We start from the raw sequence: 19,462 nt of genomic DNA on the forward strand, positions 1-19,462 counted from the left end.
AGCACTGTTATTGATAGACGATAAATAAAAGTTGAAAACATGTTCAAAACTGATAAATGTATTTATTTTAATTATACAAAATTAAAAAGTTTAAATTGCATTTTTTTACATTTCCCTTAAATTTTAAAAACTCATAATAAAATTGCTAAGGCAAACAGCTGCGAACTCCGATGGCCTGACGAAATAAAAGCGTTGTTTTCGTTAAATAATTAAAATGTATAGTTTAATGGATGCGCGATTATATTTAGTAATTTTAAGGAATAGGGGCAGGGAAAAGGGTGTTACTTCATAAATGATAATGATGCACCATTATATGCCAGGGCGACGCAAAATATCAATACTTTTTTACAAAGGGCAACATTGGTCAAATTGAGTGGGGGGGAGTTATTTAGTGCATTTTGTGCGCAGAGGTAAACAAAAGTGAAAATTTCGCTAACACATAATCAACATGTAAACTTTTAAATAAAAGAAATAAATAGATGTGGATCAACGCCATCAAAAATGTGTTTAAAAGCATGTGGTGAATAGTGTTAAAAAATTTATGCAGTATATATTAAGAAAATGAGCGATTCGGACGAGGGTAAGTGAGACTGACAAGGCGACCGATCACTTTGCACAATATCAATAAATTTTTTTGGCCAGCACCTGCGTAAGGGGTAGACGGTGTAGTCGCCAACGATATTTAGAACGTGGTTAACTATAAGTTATTAATTAAAAATATGATATTTCGTTTGTTTAGATACAAATGCCCTATGGAGGGGAGATTTGCTTAAGCTTGATGGAAGTCGAGTGTCCTGTATATGAAATAGTTAAAATGCACTATGTAGTCCGACATGAAAGTTTGTGTAAATTACCCTGCGTTATATGAGAATTTGTATTCTCGTTTTGTTTTTGTGTTTACCTCTTTTGTTTGTTTTGGTTTGCTGATTTGCCAATCGATAAGTTCCATTATCGATAGCTACAATCACAGGGTGTTTGTCGTCTTGCAATATAAAGAAACGGTATGGCGCGTAATTTAATTCATGATTAAAAAATACACTCAACTAATTCAGAACACTTATTGTTCTTAAGAATTCGCATATTTATTATTGGTTAAAGCGACAACTGTCTGTTTGTCATCGTGTAATTTGAGCAGGTTTATTAGGCTGCGAGTATCAATACTCATAGCATTGTGGCTGCCGCATCAACTGGTGCGCTGCAATTGTTGCACCGCATCGCTGACTGCAATGTAAACAAATATGCAGACACATGTACATGTGAATACAAACCATGACCACATGCAACAGTTGAGTTGATTTGCTTGTCTTGCGCAGTGCGTACGGCAGTCGACGCGTTGCCTTGGATGAATGAACTCGAAGCCAGGACATGACGACGAGTGACAACGTGGCAACGAACCAATTACAATAATCGATTTTCCTAGCCGAAAGCAAAACCGCTAAACCTCAGCAAATTTAGTTGAATTTTAAGCACGGCCGCGTGCAGTTGGGTAGTCGGCAATTGCATTGGTATTTAGTCTGTTTGCCGCCATAAATGTGCACAGTGTTATTGCCGTCGTTTTGAATTATGTAAGCGTGGTCTACCAATCGCCGGAAATGTCTTGGAATTTTGTGGAACAGCCAAAAGCAGGCACTGAGACTGCCTTGGAGGCCTGTGATTATTTTGTCGATGAGGTCATTGAAATGACGCGAGGCCTAGGTAAAGCAGGGTGAGGGGGTGGTGTGGATGTATTTAAATGTGGAGCATCTAAAATTAGCATATGGCATTCATTCAAATGCGAATATTGCAGATGCGCGCGAGCAGGTGCGCCTAATTAAGCATCGGGAACTGCGACAGGCAGTTTCGACGGGTGATGAACGCACCGTGCGCGTCCTGCTGGAGGCAATGGCCAGCGAGCGCCAGATTATAGTGAATATGGCACCAGCGGGGGCGAATACGCTGCTATTCATGTAAGTAGCTAAGGGGTCAGAATATTCATTTGAAAGTACATATTTATTTCTTTTGCACAGTGCCAGTCAATCCGGCTTTGAGAACATTACCCATCGCCTGCTCGATGCGGGTGCAGATGGGCGGTCACATGCTGTCACCAAATATTCGCCTCTTTATGCTGCTGTGCATCATGGCCATTATGGCATTGCTAAACTGATGTTGGAGCGATTTCCGGAACTCATACAGCAACCAACAGGTAAGGGCTACCCATTCTGGTTAAAAATACGTCTATTTATTTGTATGTACTCTGTATAGTGGAGCGTTGGCTACCCTTACATGCGGCCTGCATCAATGGGCATATTAAGCTACTCGAGCTGCTTATCAACTTTCAATATCCCGACTACCTCTATCAGACATATCGCGACGAGGAGGGCATCTGGGAATGGCGACTACCCTTCGATCCAAATGCACAGGACGTAACGGGTCAGACCAGTCTCTATATTGCCAGCATATTGGGAAACAAGTCGCTGTTGGGCGTTCTGCTTAAGTGGCAGGTGCGCTGTCGCAAGACGCTGAGCAGTGGCGAACAGGCATCCGCTTCAAGTACGCCAATTACGCCAACGCGTAAGCGTATCTCCTTCGGCATACAAGCCATTATGTCCAAGCTACATATATCCGGAGAAGGAGATGCGCTGGTCAAGTCAATGGAGGCGGACGAGCACGAGAGTCAGCGCTGTCCCATAAACGTAAATCTACTCTGTGGCGCGGCGCGAGAAACGACATTGCTGGCGGCCGTTCGTGGTGGATTCCTGGATGTCGCACAGGCGTTGTTGCAGCACGGTGCCAATCCGAATATTGTTGCCAAGCCTGTGGAGGACCAGAATGATCCCAAGTGCAGCGAAGAAATTTATGGACTCAGCAACGTGCCTATAGCCGAAGCATGCAAACAACGTTCGCTACCCATGCTGGATTTGTTGCTAAAGTGGGTTGCCTTGAACGCACATTATTCAACAATGCAATACAATTAATACCCATCCTTTTTGTAGGTTCGGTGCTCGCGATGATAATGGCACTGCCATTTGTGTGGCTATTGCTAGCGGGGATGAGGCTATTTTGAATCGTCTCCTAGCCCGGCGTGTGCATCCTGACTCGGATTATAAGATAAACAAAAAGGGTTTGCCCACGCCCGTGGAGGTCAACGTTTTTATGCCCTCTGCTACCAACATATCCTACAGCGCCATGTTTCCCAACGTACCGACCATCATTGACTGGCACAGCAACATGAATGCGCAGCTGCCCTTTGTGAGGTAAGAAAAACCAATTTAAATATTGTTTATTGTTCGCGTTACTTATATGTTATAATTATGATATATTTTTTTTTAAACAAACATAATTTGTTACCCGTAGCGTTAATTGGATGGTCAATGGCGTACTTCACTTGAATCCAAAGCTACAGGGGCACCCGAAATTAATAGATGTAGCCCTTACCGCCATCACACGCATTGACTTTTCGCATAATGTTCTCACAAGCGTGCCCGTGGAAATCTTCAATCTTGTCAGTCTGAAGTGAGTAAGGCATTGAGTGGGTAATCTTATGAGTATTCACGGGTATAATTTGCAGATATCTGAACTTGGCTCAGAACAAAATCACGCATCTGCCGGAGCCGACATGCCAAGGCAGCAAGCCTGCCTACAAATGTCCCGTGCTTGATGAGCTTTTTGTGCAGGATAATCAACTAACTGGTATACCAGCCGCCATCTTCCACTTGCCGGCTCTAACAATATTGGACATATCCAATAATAAGCTGCAGGAGCTACCCTTCGATATGTGGCGCTCACCCAAGTTGCGTGAGCTCAATGTCGCATTTAATTTGCTGCGTGATTTACCTGTGCCGCCCATGCAAACTCCGTCCAACTCCCAACTGAGCCTCGATAAATTGGATCTAGAGCCGTTTGCTAACTTGGACGCAGGGGAAACGCAGAGCAATAAGCTACGCACGCTCAGCTATCAGCAGCTGACGCATCGCAATATTTGGTCCGCCTCACTGGAGGTTACAGACAATGAGTTGAAATGGCACGAAGTCAAGCCGGAAGACGGAGCTTCGCAGCTGAGCAGTTTGAACATTGCTAATAATCTGTTCACCAGCATACCAGCCGCCTTGCCTTGCCTCGCATTAAACCTCACCCGTCTTAATTTGTCCTACAACAGTCTGCGTTCCATGGGTCACGTCACTAGCTACCCGGCTACGCTCAAACAGCTTGATTTGAGTCACAATGAGATTTCATGCTGGCCCAGTTTGCCTCAAATACGCGAATCTGATCCCCATCTGCTGTGCTACAGTTATATACAACGTCAGATGGAGGTCGATGAGCAGACTCCATCGTTTGCAAAGTACCAAAGTCAATCAAAGGCGCCCTCGTTTCGTGCTTCAGTACTAAAAAGTGTGTGTCGGCATCGCCGACACTTGCGCCTGGAGGCGTTACGGACTCTTATACTGGCGGACAATCTACTCACACGGATACAACTCTCGACGGATGATGTAACGACGCTGTTCAATGAGTCCGACGATGCCGATTGGAATGTTGTGGGCGTAAACAAGTCCAAGCTTATATTCCCCAATCTGTCTATGTTGGATATTAGCAATAACTGTCTCAAGGAAATACCCACATCGCTGCATGAGCTCAACAGCCTGAGTGTGCTTAACATCAGTGGCAATGTGCAAGTGACGGATTTGCCACCACATCTAGGCTTGTTAACGAGGCTCTGGAATCTCAACACTCGAGGTTGTTTGCTGCAAGACCCATTGAAATCCATGATTGATAGTAAAAAGTACAAGACAATGGACATTATTGGCTATCTAAAGTCAATATATGAGGATGCCCAGCCATATGCGCGGATGAAGCTCATGGTTGTCGGAGTACAGGGCATAGGAAAGAGCACTCTTCTCGATCTATTGCGTCAGGGTGTAAGTGCGCATAAGTCACGAGCCAGTGAGAATCATTGGGCTAAGCGCATGGGTCATACGCGTAGCACATCACGTTCACAACGAAATGCGGCCAGTTCGGGCAACATTTCGACAGTGGGCGTGGATATTGGCACTTGGATATGTGAGAAGCGTAAGAAGGCGCCTGGCTCCCATGGCCCTGTAATGTTTCGTACCTGGGATTTTGGGGGCCAAAAGGAATACTATGCGACACATCAGTATTTTCTGTCCAAGCGTAGTTTGTATTTGGTGTTGTGGAATATCACCGATGGGAACAAGGGACTGGCTGAGCTCTTGCAATGGTTGGGAAACATTCAGGCGCGTGCACCAAATTCCCCCGTCATCATTGTTGGAACGCATTTCGATGCCGTCGGCGAATCTTTCTCGGCACAACAGGCCGAGGCTTTGCAGCAAATTATACGCGAAAAGTTCATTGCTATACCGGATGCAGAGAAAATCGGACTGCCGCGAGTTATTGACTCTATTGAGATTAGTTGTCGGTATGTATTTCTATTGATGACATATCCTTAAGCTTTGTTTAGTGTCGTGCGATCCGCGAAATAACTGATAACTAATAACTTCTTTTTCCTAAAATTGTTCTATAATGTTATCCTACAATCAACAGCACGCTTCACAACATTCGCCTGTTGGCCAACATTATTTATGACACGGCCTTCATGCTGCGCTCGCCGGGTTCCAAGGAACCGCTGTTGCTCCAGAAAATACCCGCTAGTTACATTGCGCTTGAGGACATCATCAATGTGATTGCCTGCAACTTGCGTGACGCTGGCTTGGACCCCGTACTCGATGCCGAGCAATACAAGCGACTGGTAACGGAGGAGATGCGCCTGCACAACTACAAGAGCTTCCGGGACGCTGCGGAGTTGCAACAGGCCACCATGTTTCTCCACGACAATGGCGTCATACTTCACTATGACGATGCCACTCTTCGGGATTATTACTTTCTCGACCCACAGTGGCTGTGCGACATGTTGGCGCATGTGGTCACCGTTCGTGAGATAAATCCCTTTGCGCCGACAGGGGTCATGAAGCTTGACGATCTACAATTACTGTTTCGTAGTGTCAATGCGCAGGGTAATAGCAACCGCAGGTGGGCGCCTTAGTATACTCGATTGCTTGGATTAGTCAATTTAGCCTTTTGCTTTTCTTCAGTTACATTGTCAGCCTCTTAAATAAATTCGAGGTGGCTTTGACTTGGGACTCACGGACTCTGCTGATACCATCGCTGTTGCCGCTTCAGGAATCAGCCACTTCCTATACTGGCACCACTGTTAAATTATCGCAGCGAGCACGCGGACGCAACACAAATCTGGGTTGTTCTGTGTCCCAGGAGCTAAATCTGAACAACTTGATCTATGATCAACACTCCGCAACTCTGTCATCTTCATTCGGTAATTTGGAAATGGGTTTAAGGCGCATATTATTAATGACGTACTTTCCTTCCGGCTTCTGGTCTCGTCTAATCACACGAATTTTGGCTGACGAGCAAATAATCGAGGCTATACGCGGTGTCTATGTGGCTAGTCAAGATGTAAGTTATTGGCTACTTATTGAGTTGTTAGCTGTGACTTAAAACGAATTTTCCTTGCAGAAGTACCTGGACTTTGATTTACGCACTTCTCTGGAGAACGACACTCAATGGAATCTGTGGCAAACGGGCCTAGCCCTCTACTACGGGCCTATACTTATATTCAAGATTTGGGAGCTGCCCTTCCAAAGCACTGAGCGCACTCAGCCATTTCGCACGGCCACAAATCGGTTTAAGCTTAAGCTTGACGGCATTTGGAGCGATGTCAATTTGAATGCATCTAGCATTTTAGAGGTTTACTTTCCATTGCTACAGGTTAGCATCTCGCAGGAATTGGATGCATGTGAACGACAACTGCTTGCTGAAGTAGAGCCACATATGCCGCTCGTGGCCAAATTATTGGCTCTGACGGTGGATCACATTGATCTTTTGTTGGAGGACTGGTATCCTTCTTTGGGTACGCGATTCGTGCATACCTCGGAGGGGCGCTTCCTGATCACACGCATGGTCGTTTGCCCACGCTGTCTTAAAAAGCTGCTACAGAATGCTCAAAACATCAGCAAGGATGGGGGAGATGGCGGTGCCTTGGATCGCGACATAGGAGCTGTTGGGTACAGCAAGTCCGGTCGCAGTGTCAAACGCTGTCAAGGCGCTGGAGCTAGTGGGTTCTTTTTGCACGGAGATTTTGGTGAGGATGGTGCGATGAACGTTTTCTCTGCCTATCTCAACGCAACAGCGAGGCGGGAACGGCGGTCAGAGGTCAGTTATTGTTACCTTCTGTCAGTAGACAGTAATTTCAATAAAATTTTGTAGGATTCGCTTGGCGGCTTCTCTGATGCAGACTCGGGCGTTGGACCTGACTCGGCGGGCTCGTCGCGTAACACCAGCGTCGATGGGCATCCCGTTTATAACATTCCGGACAACTCGAACGTATGCTATGGCTGGATGATAGAGGAGTGCATTCTATCAGTGTACAATCAAAGCAAAATATCTTGTCCTGTGCATTTGGAACAGTCCATGCAACAGCTCGCACCGGATGTCATCTTTGCCGACATACCCGAAAAATACACCATCAATTCGGAGAGCATAATTAAGGGCTCTTTGCTGGGCCGAGGGGCATTCGGTTTTGTTTTCAAAGCTAGTTGTAAGATGCGCGGTGCGCGCGTCTTTAAGGCGGTAGCTATGAAGATGTTACAACCTGTTCCGCCAGGTGCCCGTGCCAAAGAGGTCAGTTAAATGAGAACAACAAGCTTGTTGACTGTTTGTCAACTTCCATAATTGTCTTGCAGAGCGCTTTGATGGCCTACAAAGTTGCACTTGGAAAATGGGATCGAGATCCGCTGCAGCACTCGTGCAAGGCTTATTGCACGGCGCGTCAGGAATTGGCCGTATTGCTAACTCTTAAACATCCTAATATTGTGCCTCTGGTGGGCATTTGCATTAAGCCATTGGCGTTAGTGCTGGAGCTAGCGCCGCTGGGTGGCTTAGATACACTGCTGCGTCAATATCGACGAAGTGGTGCACACATTGGACCTCATACTTTTCAAATACTGGTGTGTAGTGCTAAAACTTAATTTTTATACTCTGTACATGAAATGTACAGAAGTATATTAGGTTTGCGGGAGCTGAAAAATGTAACAGGCAGAAGGAGGCGTGGCAGGCCCCACAAAGTATATATATTCTTGATCAGCGTGACAAGACGAGTCGATCTAGCCCTGTCTGTCCGTCCGTATGAACACCTGGATCTCAGAGACTATAAGAGATAGAGACACCAAATTTTGCACAAAGATGCCTTATGTGTGTATTCTATACGAGTTTGTTTTATTTTTTTGATTTCCCCCAACTTCCCCCCTATGGGGGAGGTTGCCCGATTTTCCATTCGTATAATCACCTATATCTCGGAGACTATAAGACCTAGGAACACCAAATTTTAGTCCCAGATGCCTTATGAGAATACGCAGAAAATGTATATTTTGGAATTTCCCTCCCTCCCCCCTCTCCTCCGCAAATCTCGATGTTCTCTAACTCCCGTAATTCTTGGAATTTCGAACTAAAATACCCCCAGTTGATTATTATGTGTCCGTGTGCCAAGTTTCACTATGATAGACCTATTTAACAAGAAGTTATAGCCATAAATATATTTGCTGCTGCAGCGCTGCTCAAGCGCTGCCCGCGGCTGTTGTTGATGCTGGTGCTTTGGTTGACTGCACACATGTTTACACAGACACGAATAGATGCGCATAGGCATACATACACTCACACAGACGCAATTGCTATGTAAATGTGCAATTATACACCCTTTACGTGAGTTCGAATACCGAGAAAGGTAAAATCAATCAAAATTTTTTTTTAAATCTTAATTTTTTTTATTTTCTATAATTATTGTAAACATATGTACAGAGTATTTCAAAGTCGGGACACCCGACTTTAGCTTTTTTACTTGTTTTGTTTACAACTAACTATTTTTATACGTTCCAGGTTTTGCAGGCTGCGCGTGCAATTGAATATCTACATCGGAGGCGCATTATCTATCGGGACTTAAAATCGGAGAACGTGTTAGTCTGGGACTTTCCGCAACCGCACAGCGAGGACAGTCCGCGAAATTCGGTGCACATTAAGATTGCCGACTATGGCATCAGTCGACAGACCGCGCCTAGTGGATCAAAAGGTTTTGGTGGCACTGAGGGCTTTATGGCGCCAGAAATTATACGCTACAATGGAGAAGAGGAGTATACGGAAAAGGTAAGCTTCTTTGTAACTCTTTAGTCCTTGGTTTGCTAATGATCTTTGTTTGTAGGTGGATTGTTTCTCCTTTGGCATGTTCATTTATGAAAACATAAGTCTGCGTCAGCCCTTCGAAGGCCACGAATCGATAAAAGAGTGTATACTGGATGGAAGTCGTCCGCCACTGACACAAAGGGAAACCCAGTTCCCAACTTATTGCCTCGACCTCATGGTGCTATGCTGGGATGAGCTCCCTAAGAAGCGTCCTACTGCTAGTCAAATAGTTTCTATTCTTACGGGTGAGAAATAATTCCAACATTTTTGAATTGATCGTCTCAATATCAACTAATCGACATTTCATTCTTACAGCCCCCGAATGCATACATCTTCTGGACGTGGTGGCACTTCCGCATAGTGAGAAGATTGTCTGCGGCGTTTTCAATGCCCTGCACAGCGCAGAGGATGAGAGCGCGGGCTTCGAGTTGTGGCTACCTGCCTTTAATTCGCGTATCGATATACTGGACACCACAGCCGGGGGCAGTTTGTTGCAGTGCAGCAGTATTTTATGTGCGCCACAACCACAAGTGGCGCCCAAGACACCCGAAGCTGGCGGTGCTGCAACACGCGCTCGTTCTGCGACTCGTCCACCCAAAGTCAATATGCTGTGTTGTTGCATCATTGGCGATGCAATATGGATGGGTGACGTATCTGGCAATCTGCATGCCTACAGCACTTCCACCTACATGCATATCTTCTCCTACATGCTTGATCCAGCCATTAAGTCACCTGTCATAAGTCTAGTTTATATGCAGCGTATTGAACGTGTGGCGGTGGGTCTGCATAATGGTCGTGTTTTTTTGGTGGATGCCACCAAAGTGCCCACTAATTGCGCGTTTGCCGAGGGCTCGTTTGTGCTCACCGAAATCTGTTCTGGTTTTGTGCTTCATGCAGCTTGTACAGTTTATGTTGATGGGTAAGATGATAATACTGAAGTATATTAATAACCCATTGACTGCTGAATTAATATTCCAAAATAGCAACTACGAATTGTGGTGTGGCGAGTTGGCCGGAAAGATCAATGTATTTCCTTTGAACGCCTCTGGCGTCTCTGGCCATCAGGCGCTTTGTCATATCGATGAGCCGAATCTTATTGAGGATATTAAAGTAGCTCGCATGTGTGCCAATGATACATACTTGTTTACTTGCCTTTATCCCGGGTTCATCGTTTATCAGTGGCATGCCTCTGGCAAAGAAATTGTTAACAAGCTGGATTGTTCTAAACTATTGCCCTGCTCGGAGTCTCTCAAAAGCATTGCAATTGACGAACATCTAAGCTTAATTAAATGTCAAATATCTGCACTTGCGACGCACAGTACAGAGCTATACATAGGTACAACCTGGGGTTGTCTTATCGTTGCTGAGCTCCAAACACTCCGACCAATAAGTGTATTTAGACCCTATGAGAACGAGGTGTGTTTAACCAAAAAATTGAAGTGAAGCTATTTGATCTTAAAGTATTCTCAAAATTGTTTGCCCTCTACAGATAAAGACAATTATAGCAGTGCCACACCCGAATGTGCCTCTAATTGCTACAATTGGACGACGCTACCGTTCGCTAATATCCCGGTATGTGGACGTACCGGAATCCACGACGTCATCGACCATGACACAGTCGCGTCTTGTGGGTACCCCCACACATGCTGGCGCTAAGAACTTGCCAATAGTTGATTTGGACAACCACATACATTGCCTACTTTGGCGTGCCAAGCACTGGACCTAAATCATGATCTCAACTTAATGCATTGATTGTTGTATTTTGCTAAACTATCTATTTCTTATTCAAAAGCTTTGACACATATTGTTATGTAAACATTTACCAACTGAAATAGTTCTTAATAGTTCATCATTCCATTTTCAATAAAGAATCAAATTGTCCAACTGTTTAAAGCCAAGGTAGTAGCTTGTCACTCAGCCATGGAGGCCACTGACATGGAAGACTGACGACTGCGGGAGTAAACTGAAGCGGAACTCTTCAGTACGCGCACATAATTGTTAAAGTCAATCACAAATCTGAACTCTTCTTTTAATGCCTCACGCAGTGGCACCTGTAATGTTCATCAACGTTTTATAGGCTTTCTTAGTCAAGAGGTAAAGGCGACCAACTCACCTGATAGTGTCGTGCCTTTTTTATTACAAAGAGCACCCAACTTACAATCCCATAGAATATTGCGCAACAACTGCCGACGAGCAGTACGAAAAACACCCCTTCTAAATTGTCCATAGCTAAGGGTGTAGCATCGGGAGCATCCTCTTTGGTCTGAGAAGGACAACATGCTTAGGCTTCAAAAATTTGCCCAAAACTCGTATATCTAGCATCGGATATACAACTTACTGCACAAATGCCAGTGCCCACTTCATTCCACCATTTGTTCTTCATTTTCTCGAGAACGCCTTGTTCCTGAAGCTCGAGCAGCGCATTGTTGAATTTATCGCGATGTGGCCAATCTGAAATGAGCTGCCATCGAATAAGTTTTATGTAAAGTTTCGGAGCAATAACCCACTTTTCCGCATGGCTATGCCATATCCTTTTTCATCCAAGGCCTCGCCAATTTTCTTTAGGTTACACTCGCGCTTTGTGTTGTACTCAATAGACGTGGACTCCATGAGAAATGCATATTTGGTGCTTGTTTTGACACGATCGACGCCCTCCTGATTAGTCTCAGTTAAGTACTCGGGATTTTCCATCATAAATTGGTTCATTTTTTTGTAACGTTCATCCTCAGATGTCTATAAGTTGGGATAAAACATATTTTATAGTACAGCAGGTTATCAACGGTCAACTTACCATAAAAAAGTTTCTGGTAGAGCCCGTGCGTTTAGCACCATATACTACACCACCTTTGTTATCAGCTAAATCGTCAACACTATCGATCAAGCTCTGTGGCTGTTCGATGGTCAAAAAGGCGGCCAAGTTGGCCGTATAGGAGGATACCACAATAAGGGTGAAGAACCACCAAAATGTGCCCACGACCCGCGTAGAAAGCGCTCTGCAAAATATTTTGCCAAATTAGTCCCTTCTTAAGGTTCACCTCAGACATATACTTGGGTCCAATTTCTGAGCCCTGCTGCAGGAGTGCTCCGGTAGTGAACCAAATGGAGTTGCCTATGGTAAATTGATTTTCCAGTTCTGTGGGCTCCTCCACACAAGGATAGGGATTGTCCCATTCGGCTGGCGATAGGCGACCCAGTATAAAGAAACTCAATGAGACGCCCAGAAATGAGAGGCCTAGAAACCACCAAACGTCCTCAGAGAATGGATCCATAAAGGTAAACAGTGCTGGTGGTGCCTTTTGGGGTTTCAAATAGAGTATGGCAATGCCTATAAGGAATGAACTAGTATGTAGAGTGAGGAAATAGGCTTTTTAACAAGTTGTTCAGTTTACCTAAATTCATAAATGGTATTGTAAAATCGATGGCCTCCTCACGCTCCGAGGTAATTGTAAGATCCGTTATTGCCAAATCAGCGCGCTGAAAAAATAATATATTTGGGATGCAGTATTGTAAAAGATATATACTTACACCATGCATAATCTCTCTAAGCATGCCAGTGGACTCATTGGTGTACTTGTTATAAGAACCATAGTCGTTGCCACCATTGTTGAACGTAAAGTTAAAGCCTAGCTTGTCAGCCAGCTCTTTTATGAGATCAACCCCATAGCCTTCGTACTGACTGTTTCCCTCCAGTTTTTTGAAGCTCTCAACCAAACTGGCATAAGGTTTGTTCTGCGAAAGGTTGTGTTTTTATAACGAGATTAATTTATACTCTTGCTTAAATAAATAATAATCAAGTGGAGAAGCTAAAGTCGGGTATCCCGATTATGAAATACTCTGTACATATGTATGTCTAGAATAATTATGCTTGTCTATGCGTGTTTGTGTAGTGTTTGAGTGTGTCTGTGTATGTCTCGTGTGCCTGTGCAAAGCAGCAGCAACAACAACAACAGCATTTTTACCTCCCCTAAACCTAATATGTATACTCTTGTAAATTTCATGTACAGAGTATAAAAAGCCATTGGACCCCTTGGCTGTTTGTTTAGACTTACCGGTACTGAGAGCAGAACTATAAAAGTCTTGTTGGACAACGAATTATCTATGTTATCGAACAGCGTAGTTGTGGGCGGTAAACGTTGCGGTATGTAGTCTCGTTCCTCATCCCAGGTGCCGACTTTTACAATGCCCGAGGGCTGCAGCTCTATTACATCAAAATGGTAGCCCTTGCGAACGTTGCCCTCAAAGTATATGGGTCCAGTGAGCAAACGATCTTTAAGACGCAGCTGAAAACGATAAATAAAATAAAATAACCTAACAAAAATTAATGAAATCATCAGTGCTGTCATTACCGTGCGCATATAATTTTTGAATGAAGAACCATCATCTCGTACATTTTCCGTGCGCTGCGAACAATTTTGAGGAGCTACACTAAAAGGTAGTTCCTTCAGAGTTTCAGCAAACAATTGGACGGCATCGTAGGTGAGTGCCATTTCCACAGTAATCGGACAGGAGCCTGTTCGGGTTAGTATGACGGTCAGCACGTAGAAAATATAGGTATGTCCTCACCATTTCTCAACTCGTCCTGCTCCATGTTGTAACCGATTTTTTGAAGCAACTCCTTTATAGCCATTTTCTCGGGCGAGAACATTCGCAAGCCTGTAATGTTGGCTTCACTGTACTTGTACTCCTCCAAGTCAAAGGAATGGAAATCCAAATTTCCAATTATAAATTTGTAATCTTCATTGATAATTCCCACTTGTTGTGCCTGCAAACAATGGGAGCTTCAATTGCTGAATGCTGTCTTTTCGATATAAATATCTGCACCTGATTAAGGAACTCGGGCATGGTCTCTGTAGATCCCACGACCACTATGCGATTGTCCACGGACTTGCGAACGCGTCGTAAAACCGGCTTATAGTTTCCATTCAATTGCATATCGTAGCGCAGGACGGTAACAATCGGTCCATTTATTCCAAATAGTGTTGTGAGCTCATTAAGTATGGTCAAATATTCCGCTATAGGTATGTTGATATAGAGGTCGCGAATTAAGAATTAAGCATTACCATTTCATACTTATGTCTTCTCACCCGATTCGTAGAGAAATATGAACCGCGACCATTCAAATGACATTATGAGGCTATATAATGCCTTCGATATGTCCGCTGGATGTGGATGCAAATTGAAGCCTTCCGAATATTCGCTCGTACTAGAAAATATGTGTGGTATATCCATGGCATCGCATATGGACATTAAATGGACGGCTGTGTGTTGCGATGAGGGCCCAAAAATTCCAGCTACACCAGTCTTTTGGTCAATAACGTGTAGGTGTTGTTAGTGATCGAAAATTGAAAAAATGTTGGAGGCATACTCATATGTACATACCTCCAGCATCATACAGAGTCTATTGTAGCTTTGATAGGCATCGCCGTAATTTACTTCTGCCTTCAGGGATGTCAAGGTTGTACCAAGCTCAATATTAGCCACCTCAATAGCATGATCGAAGACAATATTCATTTTCTCTGTATCCTGATCGGTGAGTAGACCTGGTGTAGAACAATACATGGTATATAAATATAAAAGAACTGGATGTGATGTCTGGTTTAGAAAGCAACAGGTATCCCATAACAGACAATTTACTGGATACTGGGCTATTCTAGTATTCTAGTATGAGGAAAAAATAAAAACGATAGTAATAAAATAAATATAAATAAATAAGTATTATATTTATTAATACATCAATATCATAACATTAACTCGTTCAATGTTTCAGTACACGTTGTGTTTCTGCTTCGACAGTATGTTCTGTTCTGCCTTAATTCTGTTTAATTTTCCGGTTTGTTTGTAAACAAAAGTTGACCTTAGCGAAAACATAGTCTGCCTCTCTATCTTTCGGTTTATATGATAGCACCATTAGCCGAAAACACAAAATAAACAAACACTACAGACACCGTTTTATGAGCTTTTGGCGTTGATGGAACGAACAGCATGTTCTCTATACGAAATATTAAAAATAAATCGGTCGTGAAAACATTGTGTTTGAGTAATAAGTAGATATATGGCGATGGAAAGCTCGAGACACGCGACACACTTTTCAGTTTTTCTGAACTCAATGAATTCATTTCGAAAAAACTTACCGATTGGTACAGGGCCCATATTTTTTAGCATTTCCTCAGGGTTGTAACCATCATACTCTGCCTGATTTTGAAGTCTTTCCTCACGGCCAAACGAGTAAGTATCATATTGTGCTTCAATAATTGGGACAATGTATATTAGAAGTATTGAAAAACCAATTGAATGATATACGCCTTGCATTTTATTGTTGCATAAAAATTTTAATATGATGAGTTCTACATATACATTTCATAGAAAATAAAATCGACGTCGGAACTACCGATGTCTTCCGATATACCACACGCGTTGAGAAAAAAGCACCGACTGTTCCAAAATATTCCTGACATCCACCTCAATGACTCAATGGCTTCTAAAAATTAAATTGAGTGAAAGTTTAGAAAAGCTTTGTGAGAGCACATTGGGTGATCTTGTCAAACATAAAGATTATTGCTCATCGTCTTGTTGGTCCTCATCTGAATCGGTTTCGAGTGAATCGATGGACTGCGAAGAGTTGCGACTTCTTGAGTACACTGACTGAGCGCTTTTGAGGGCTAGCTCATTTTTCGAAAAGTTAATTACTATCTTAAATTCCTCACCCAGAGCGGCTGTAAAGGGTACCTGCACGACAAGGGAAATTATTAGGGGACGTACATACTATGTATATTATGTCCCGGAGCTTCTCACCTGATAGAAATGCGCTTTCTTTATAACAAAGATACACCAGTACATGATCGTAAAGACCACGGATAGGCATGTTCCTACGCCCAGCACAAAATAAACGCCACCAAGGTTATCGACACCTAATTTGTCGGGACCATCGTCTTCGCTTTTGGCCTGAAAAAGCGAAATTAAAATATACCGCCATTCTGGCTGGTTAGCGAATGGACTTACTCCACAAACTCCAGCACCGACTTCATTCCACCATTTGTTCTTAAGCCTAGCAAGGACACCCTGCTCCTGCAGCTCCAGAAGAGCATTGTTGAATTTATCGCGATATGGCCAATCTAATTTATTTTGAAGTTTAATGTTGATTCCATACACGAATTTCTAAAGACTTACTCTTAACCATGGCTATTCCGTAACCCTTCTCATCCAACGCGTCTCCGATTTTCTTCAGGTTGCATTCCCTTACTGTATTGAACTCGATGGAGGTTGATTCCATTAAGAAGGCATACTGTGTACCCGATTTTACTTTATCCACTCCCTCTTGATTAGTTTCGGTTAACATTTCCGGATGATTGGTCATATACTCGTTCATTTTCATATATGTTTCATCCTCTGAAGTCTAATAATTTGGATGTTTGTTGGGCTGTTGCGTAACGGAAATGTATTGACTGCTTACCAAAAAAAAGTTTCTCGTTGAACCCGTACGCTTAGCACCATATTGTACACCGCCTTTGTTGTCGGCCAAATCATCGACATCGTCTATAAGGCCTGTGGGGTTCTCAATAGTCAAAAAGGCGGCCAAATTGGCTGTATATGAGGAGACAATAATGAGCGTAAAGAACCAAAATATTGTTGCCACCACTCGTGTGGATAGAGCTCTGAAAGAATATAGTGAGATTAAAGTTTTATAACTGCAATTAAGGCGACCTACTTGGGCGCTATTTCAGAGCCTTGCTGCAACAAGGCACCAGTTGTGAACCACAGCGAATTGTTTAACGTGAACTGATTTTCCAGTTCCTCTGGCTCCTCAATGCAAGGTAGAGGATTATCCCATTCGGTAGGCGACAGACGTCCCAAGATAAAGAAGCACAAAGAAACACCTATATAGGCTATGCCCAAATATAGCCACACATCCTTGGAAAAAGGGTCCATGAAGGAGAAGAGTGCAGGTGGAGCTTTTTGAGGCTTGATATAAAGAATGGCTATACCTGAAAAACATTTAAATGCAGTCCAGTTTGGCAACAGTTTGCCAATTATAATATTTACCAAGATTCATAAAAGGTATAGAGAAATCAATGGCTTCCTCGCGTTCGGAGGTAATGGTCAAGTCCGTGATGGCAAGATCAGCGCGCTGTTGAAATTGTTTTTTTTTTAAGAAATGATTTATTTGTATATTTTCTTTCGAAACTTACGCCTTCGACAATTTCCTTTAACATGCCGGTTGTCATATTTGTGGTTTTATTGAAGGAACCATAATCATTTCCGCCATTGTGAAATGTAAAATTAAAACCCAGTTTCTCAGCTAGCTCTTTGATGAGATCGATGCCATAACCCTCATATTGGTTGTTGCCATGAAGCGTTTCAATGCTCTCCACCAAACTTGCATAGGGTTTGTTCTGCGTAGCGAGTTAGATGATCATTTATTACGACCAGGGTTTCGTTGTTATCCTCTCTTACCGGCACAGAAATGAGCACCTTGAAGGTCTTATTGACTAAGGAGTTTTCATCCACATCTATCAGTTTTGTAGCTTGTGGCGGTCGCTGAAACTCAAAATCCTGGCCGTCTTCCCACGTGCCTATTTTCACAATACCCGTGGGTTGCAACTCAATGACATCAAATGTAAAGCCTTTGCGTATATGGCCCTCAAAGGCAATTGGGCCCGTCATAGTGTTTTCCTTGACAATAAGCTGCAAAATACATATATGATATATAATAGAGCTGAAGGTACGGGCAGAATACGTTTCCACTTACAGACCGCATGTAGTTATTGAAAGTTGTGCCATCGGGTTGAACATTATCGTGCCGTTCGGAGCAATTTAGCACTTCCGGATGATAGGACAGATGTTTTGTGGTCTCGGCAAAAGCCCGCACGGCATCAAAGGTCAGCGCCATGGCCATTGTAATAGTTGTAGAGCCTGAAGGTGTGCTACAATTGTAATGAGACTTATATATTTATAATCTAGTCCATCCTACCAGGATTTGTTGGCTCTTCATCACCCAGCTCTTGGCGCAGCAGCTCCATTAAATCCCGCACTAAAGGCTGATCCGGCGAGAACATCCGTATGCCGGTTATGTTAACCTCACTGTATTTGTACTCCTCCAGATCGAATGTGTGCATATCTAAATTGCCGATAATATAGTTGTAGTCCTCATTTATGATACCCACCTGCTGCGCTTGTCGCATCAGCTCGGCTACACTGGCGGTGGAGCCCACAACCACAATACGGTTGTCCTCCGATTTGCGAATACGTCTTAGAACAGCCTTGTAGTTTCCATTCAGATGAAGGTCGTATCGCATGACTTTGATGACAGGACTTTTGATGCCATACCGTGACATTAGATTATCCAGAATGGTCAGGTAGTCGGCTGTCAAATCAAGTAGGGTTAGAAGGACCTCGTAATAGTTGTAGAAAACTTACAGGACTCGTAGCAAAAAATAAAGCGAGACCAACTGAACTGATTGATGATGTCGAAGAGCGCATGTGCAATATCCTCGGGATGGGGATGCAAGTTGAAGCCTTCGGGTCGTGTACTCCACGATAGATGCGGATATATGAAGGGTATGTCCTTGGAGTCGCAGGCATTGAGGAGATGGGCGGCCGTATATTTCGCTGCTGGTCCAAATATGGCCCCTACTCCCTTCTGCATCATGCGGCAAAGTTTTCCAAATGCTTCGATGGAATTTCCATGGGCCACCCGCTCCCATTCACCCACAATCGGCATACTCAGCTCGTTGTTTACGACTGATATGGCATATTCGAAAGTGTGGCGTACTCTGTCCGTCTCATCGTCAGTGATAAGGCCTATTGGAACCACTTCTTGAGTGAAAGCAAATATGCAGTAATACATTTACAGATGTTTACCAATGGGTATGTTTTGGCCCCTCAAGGCACCGTATGGACCGCTGTTATATCCATAAACTTTGCTGACTAGCAACAATATTGCGCAGATTAATTGAAGTTGCATCTCCAGTAATCGTGTTTAATCGTTTAATTTTACAGTAAGTTGTGATTATTACAGTGCGGTTTTTCAGCTTCTATTTTTAATAGAATATAGCATATACATATATAAATATAATTGTACTTCCAAAACACGCGGCAAGAATCTTAGGACACGTTCTCTTTGAGCGCACACGATCGACTGACTTGGCTCGTTATGCGTTATTCCGAAATGTGCTTAAAGTTTTTCAAAATTATTTCCAACTTGAAAGCTGCTGAATATATTTTGGAA

The 19,462-nt window shown here is 43.4% G+C and overlaps 2 protein-coding genes across 3 annotated transcripts; one reads left to right on the forward strand and one right to left on the reverse strand.

The window, feature by feature from the left end:
* Positions 1-522: 522 nt before the first annotated feature.
* Positions 523-11,135, forward strand: LOC115621709 (leucine-rich repeat serine/threonine-protein kinase 1). Of its 2 annotated transcripts, none has more exons than XM_030515418.1 (17): positions 523-580; positions 1,787-1,946; positions 2,007-2,182; positions 2,242-2,908; positions 2,973-3,233; positions 3,334-3,492; positions 3,548-5,410; positions 5,536-6,021; positions 6,084-6,462; positions 6,523-7,218; positions 7,273-7,686; positions 7,749-8,012; positions 8,938-9,201; positions 9,257-9,482; positions 9,553-10,156; positions 10,221-10,653; positions 10,727-11,135. In XM_030515418.1, the coding sequence occupies exons 1-17, from the start codon at positions 562-564 to the stop codon at positions 10,961-10,963; spliced, it is 7,308 nt and encodes a 2,435-aa protein (XP_030371278.1). In that variant the 5' UTR covers positions 523-561; the 3' UTR covers positions 10,964-11,135. The 2 variants fall into 2 exon arrangements, with proteins under 2 accessions (XP_030371278.1, XP_030371277.1); XM_030515417.1 differs by lacking the exon at positions 523-580 and adding an exon at positions 1,402-1,695.
* LOC115621901 lies at positions 10,990-19,226 on the reverse strand. Its single transcript, XM_030515730.1, has 29 exons — positions 19,096-19,226; positions 18,652-19,035; positions 18,206-18,598; positions 17,984-18,147; positions 17,689-17,919; positions 17,424-17,627; positions 17,278-17,362; positions 16,943-17,219; positions 16,688-16,889; positions 16,405-16,630; positions 16,237-16,349; positions 16,030-16,179; positions 15,797-15,963; positions 15,626-15,669; positions 15,369-15,581; positions 14,617-14,777; positions 14,322-14,538; positions 14,059-14,249; positions 13,801-13,999; positions 13,584-13,747; positions 13,287-13,517; positions 12,763-12,966; positions 12,627-12,711; positions 12,286-12,562; positions 12,029-12,230; positions 11,745-11,970; positions 11,576-11,688; positions 11,351-11,500; positions 10,990-11,288 (listed from the first exon to the last, which is right to left on the reverse strand). Exons 1-29 carry the CDS (start codon positions 19,196-19,198, stop codon positions 11,148-11,150), a joined length of 5,517 nt encoding a protein of 1,838 aa, XP_030371590.1. The 5' UTR covers positions 19,199-19,226; the 3' UTR covers positions 10,990-11,147.
* Between the last annotated feature and the right edge of the window lie 236 nt (positions 19,227-19,462).

The sequence above is a fragment of the Scaptodrosophila lebanonensis genome, unplaced genomic scaffold (genome assembly GCF_003285725.1).
Source record: "Scaptodrosophila lebanonensis strain 11010-0011.00,11010-0021.00 unplaced genomic scaffold, SlebRS2 tig00000024-arrow-pilon, whole genome shotgun sequence".
NCBI lineage: Eukaryota > Metazoa > Arthropoda > Insecta > Diptera > Drosophilidae > Scaptodrosophila > Scaptodrosophila lebanonensis.

Coding starts and splice junctions, on each gene's coding strand:
- LOC115621709 (XM_030515417.1), top strand. CDS start 1,593: ATGTCTTGGAATTTTGTGGAACAGCCAAAAGCAGGCACTGAGACTGCC. Junction 3,234..3,333: donor GCGCAGCTGCCCTTTGTGAG/GTAAGAAAAACC, acceptor TGTTACCCGTAG/CGTTAATTGGATGGTCAATG. Junction 3,493..3,547: donor TTCAATCTTGTCAGTCTGAA/GTGAGTAAGGCA, acceptor TATAATTTGCAG/ATATCTGAACTTGGCTCAGA.
- LOC115621901 (XM_030515730.1), bottom strand. CDS start 19,198: ATGCAACTTCAATTAATCTGCGCAATATTGTTGCTAGTCAGCAAAGTT. Junction 13,748..13,800: donor GCAGGACGAGTTGAGAAATG/GTGAGGACATAC, acceptor TAACCCGAACAG/GCTCCTGTCCGATTACTGTG. Junction 11,689..11,744: donor TGGCATAGCCATGCGGAAAA/GTGGGTTATTGC, acceptor AGCTCATTTCAG/ATTGGCCACATCGCGATAAA.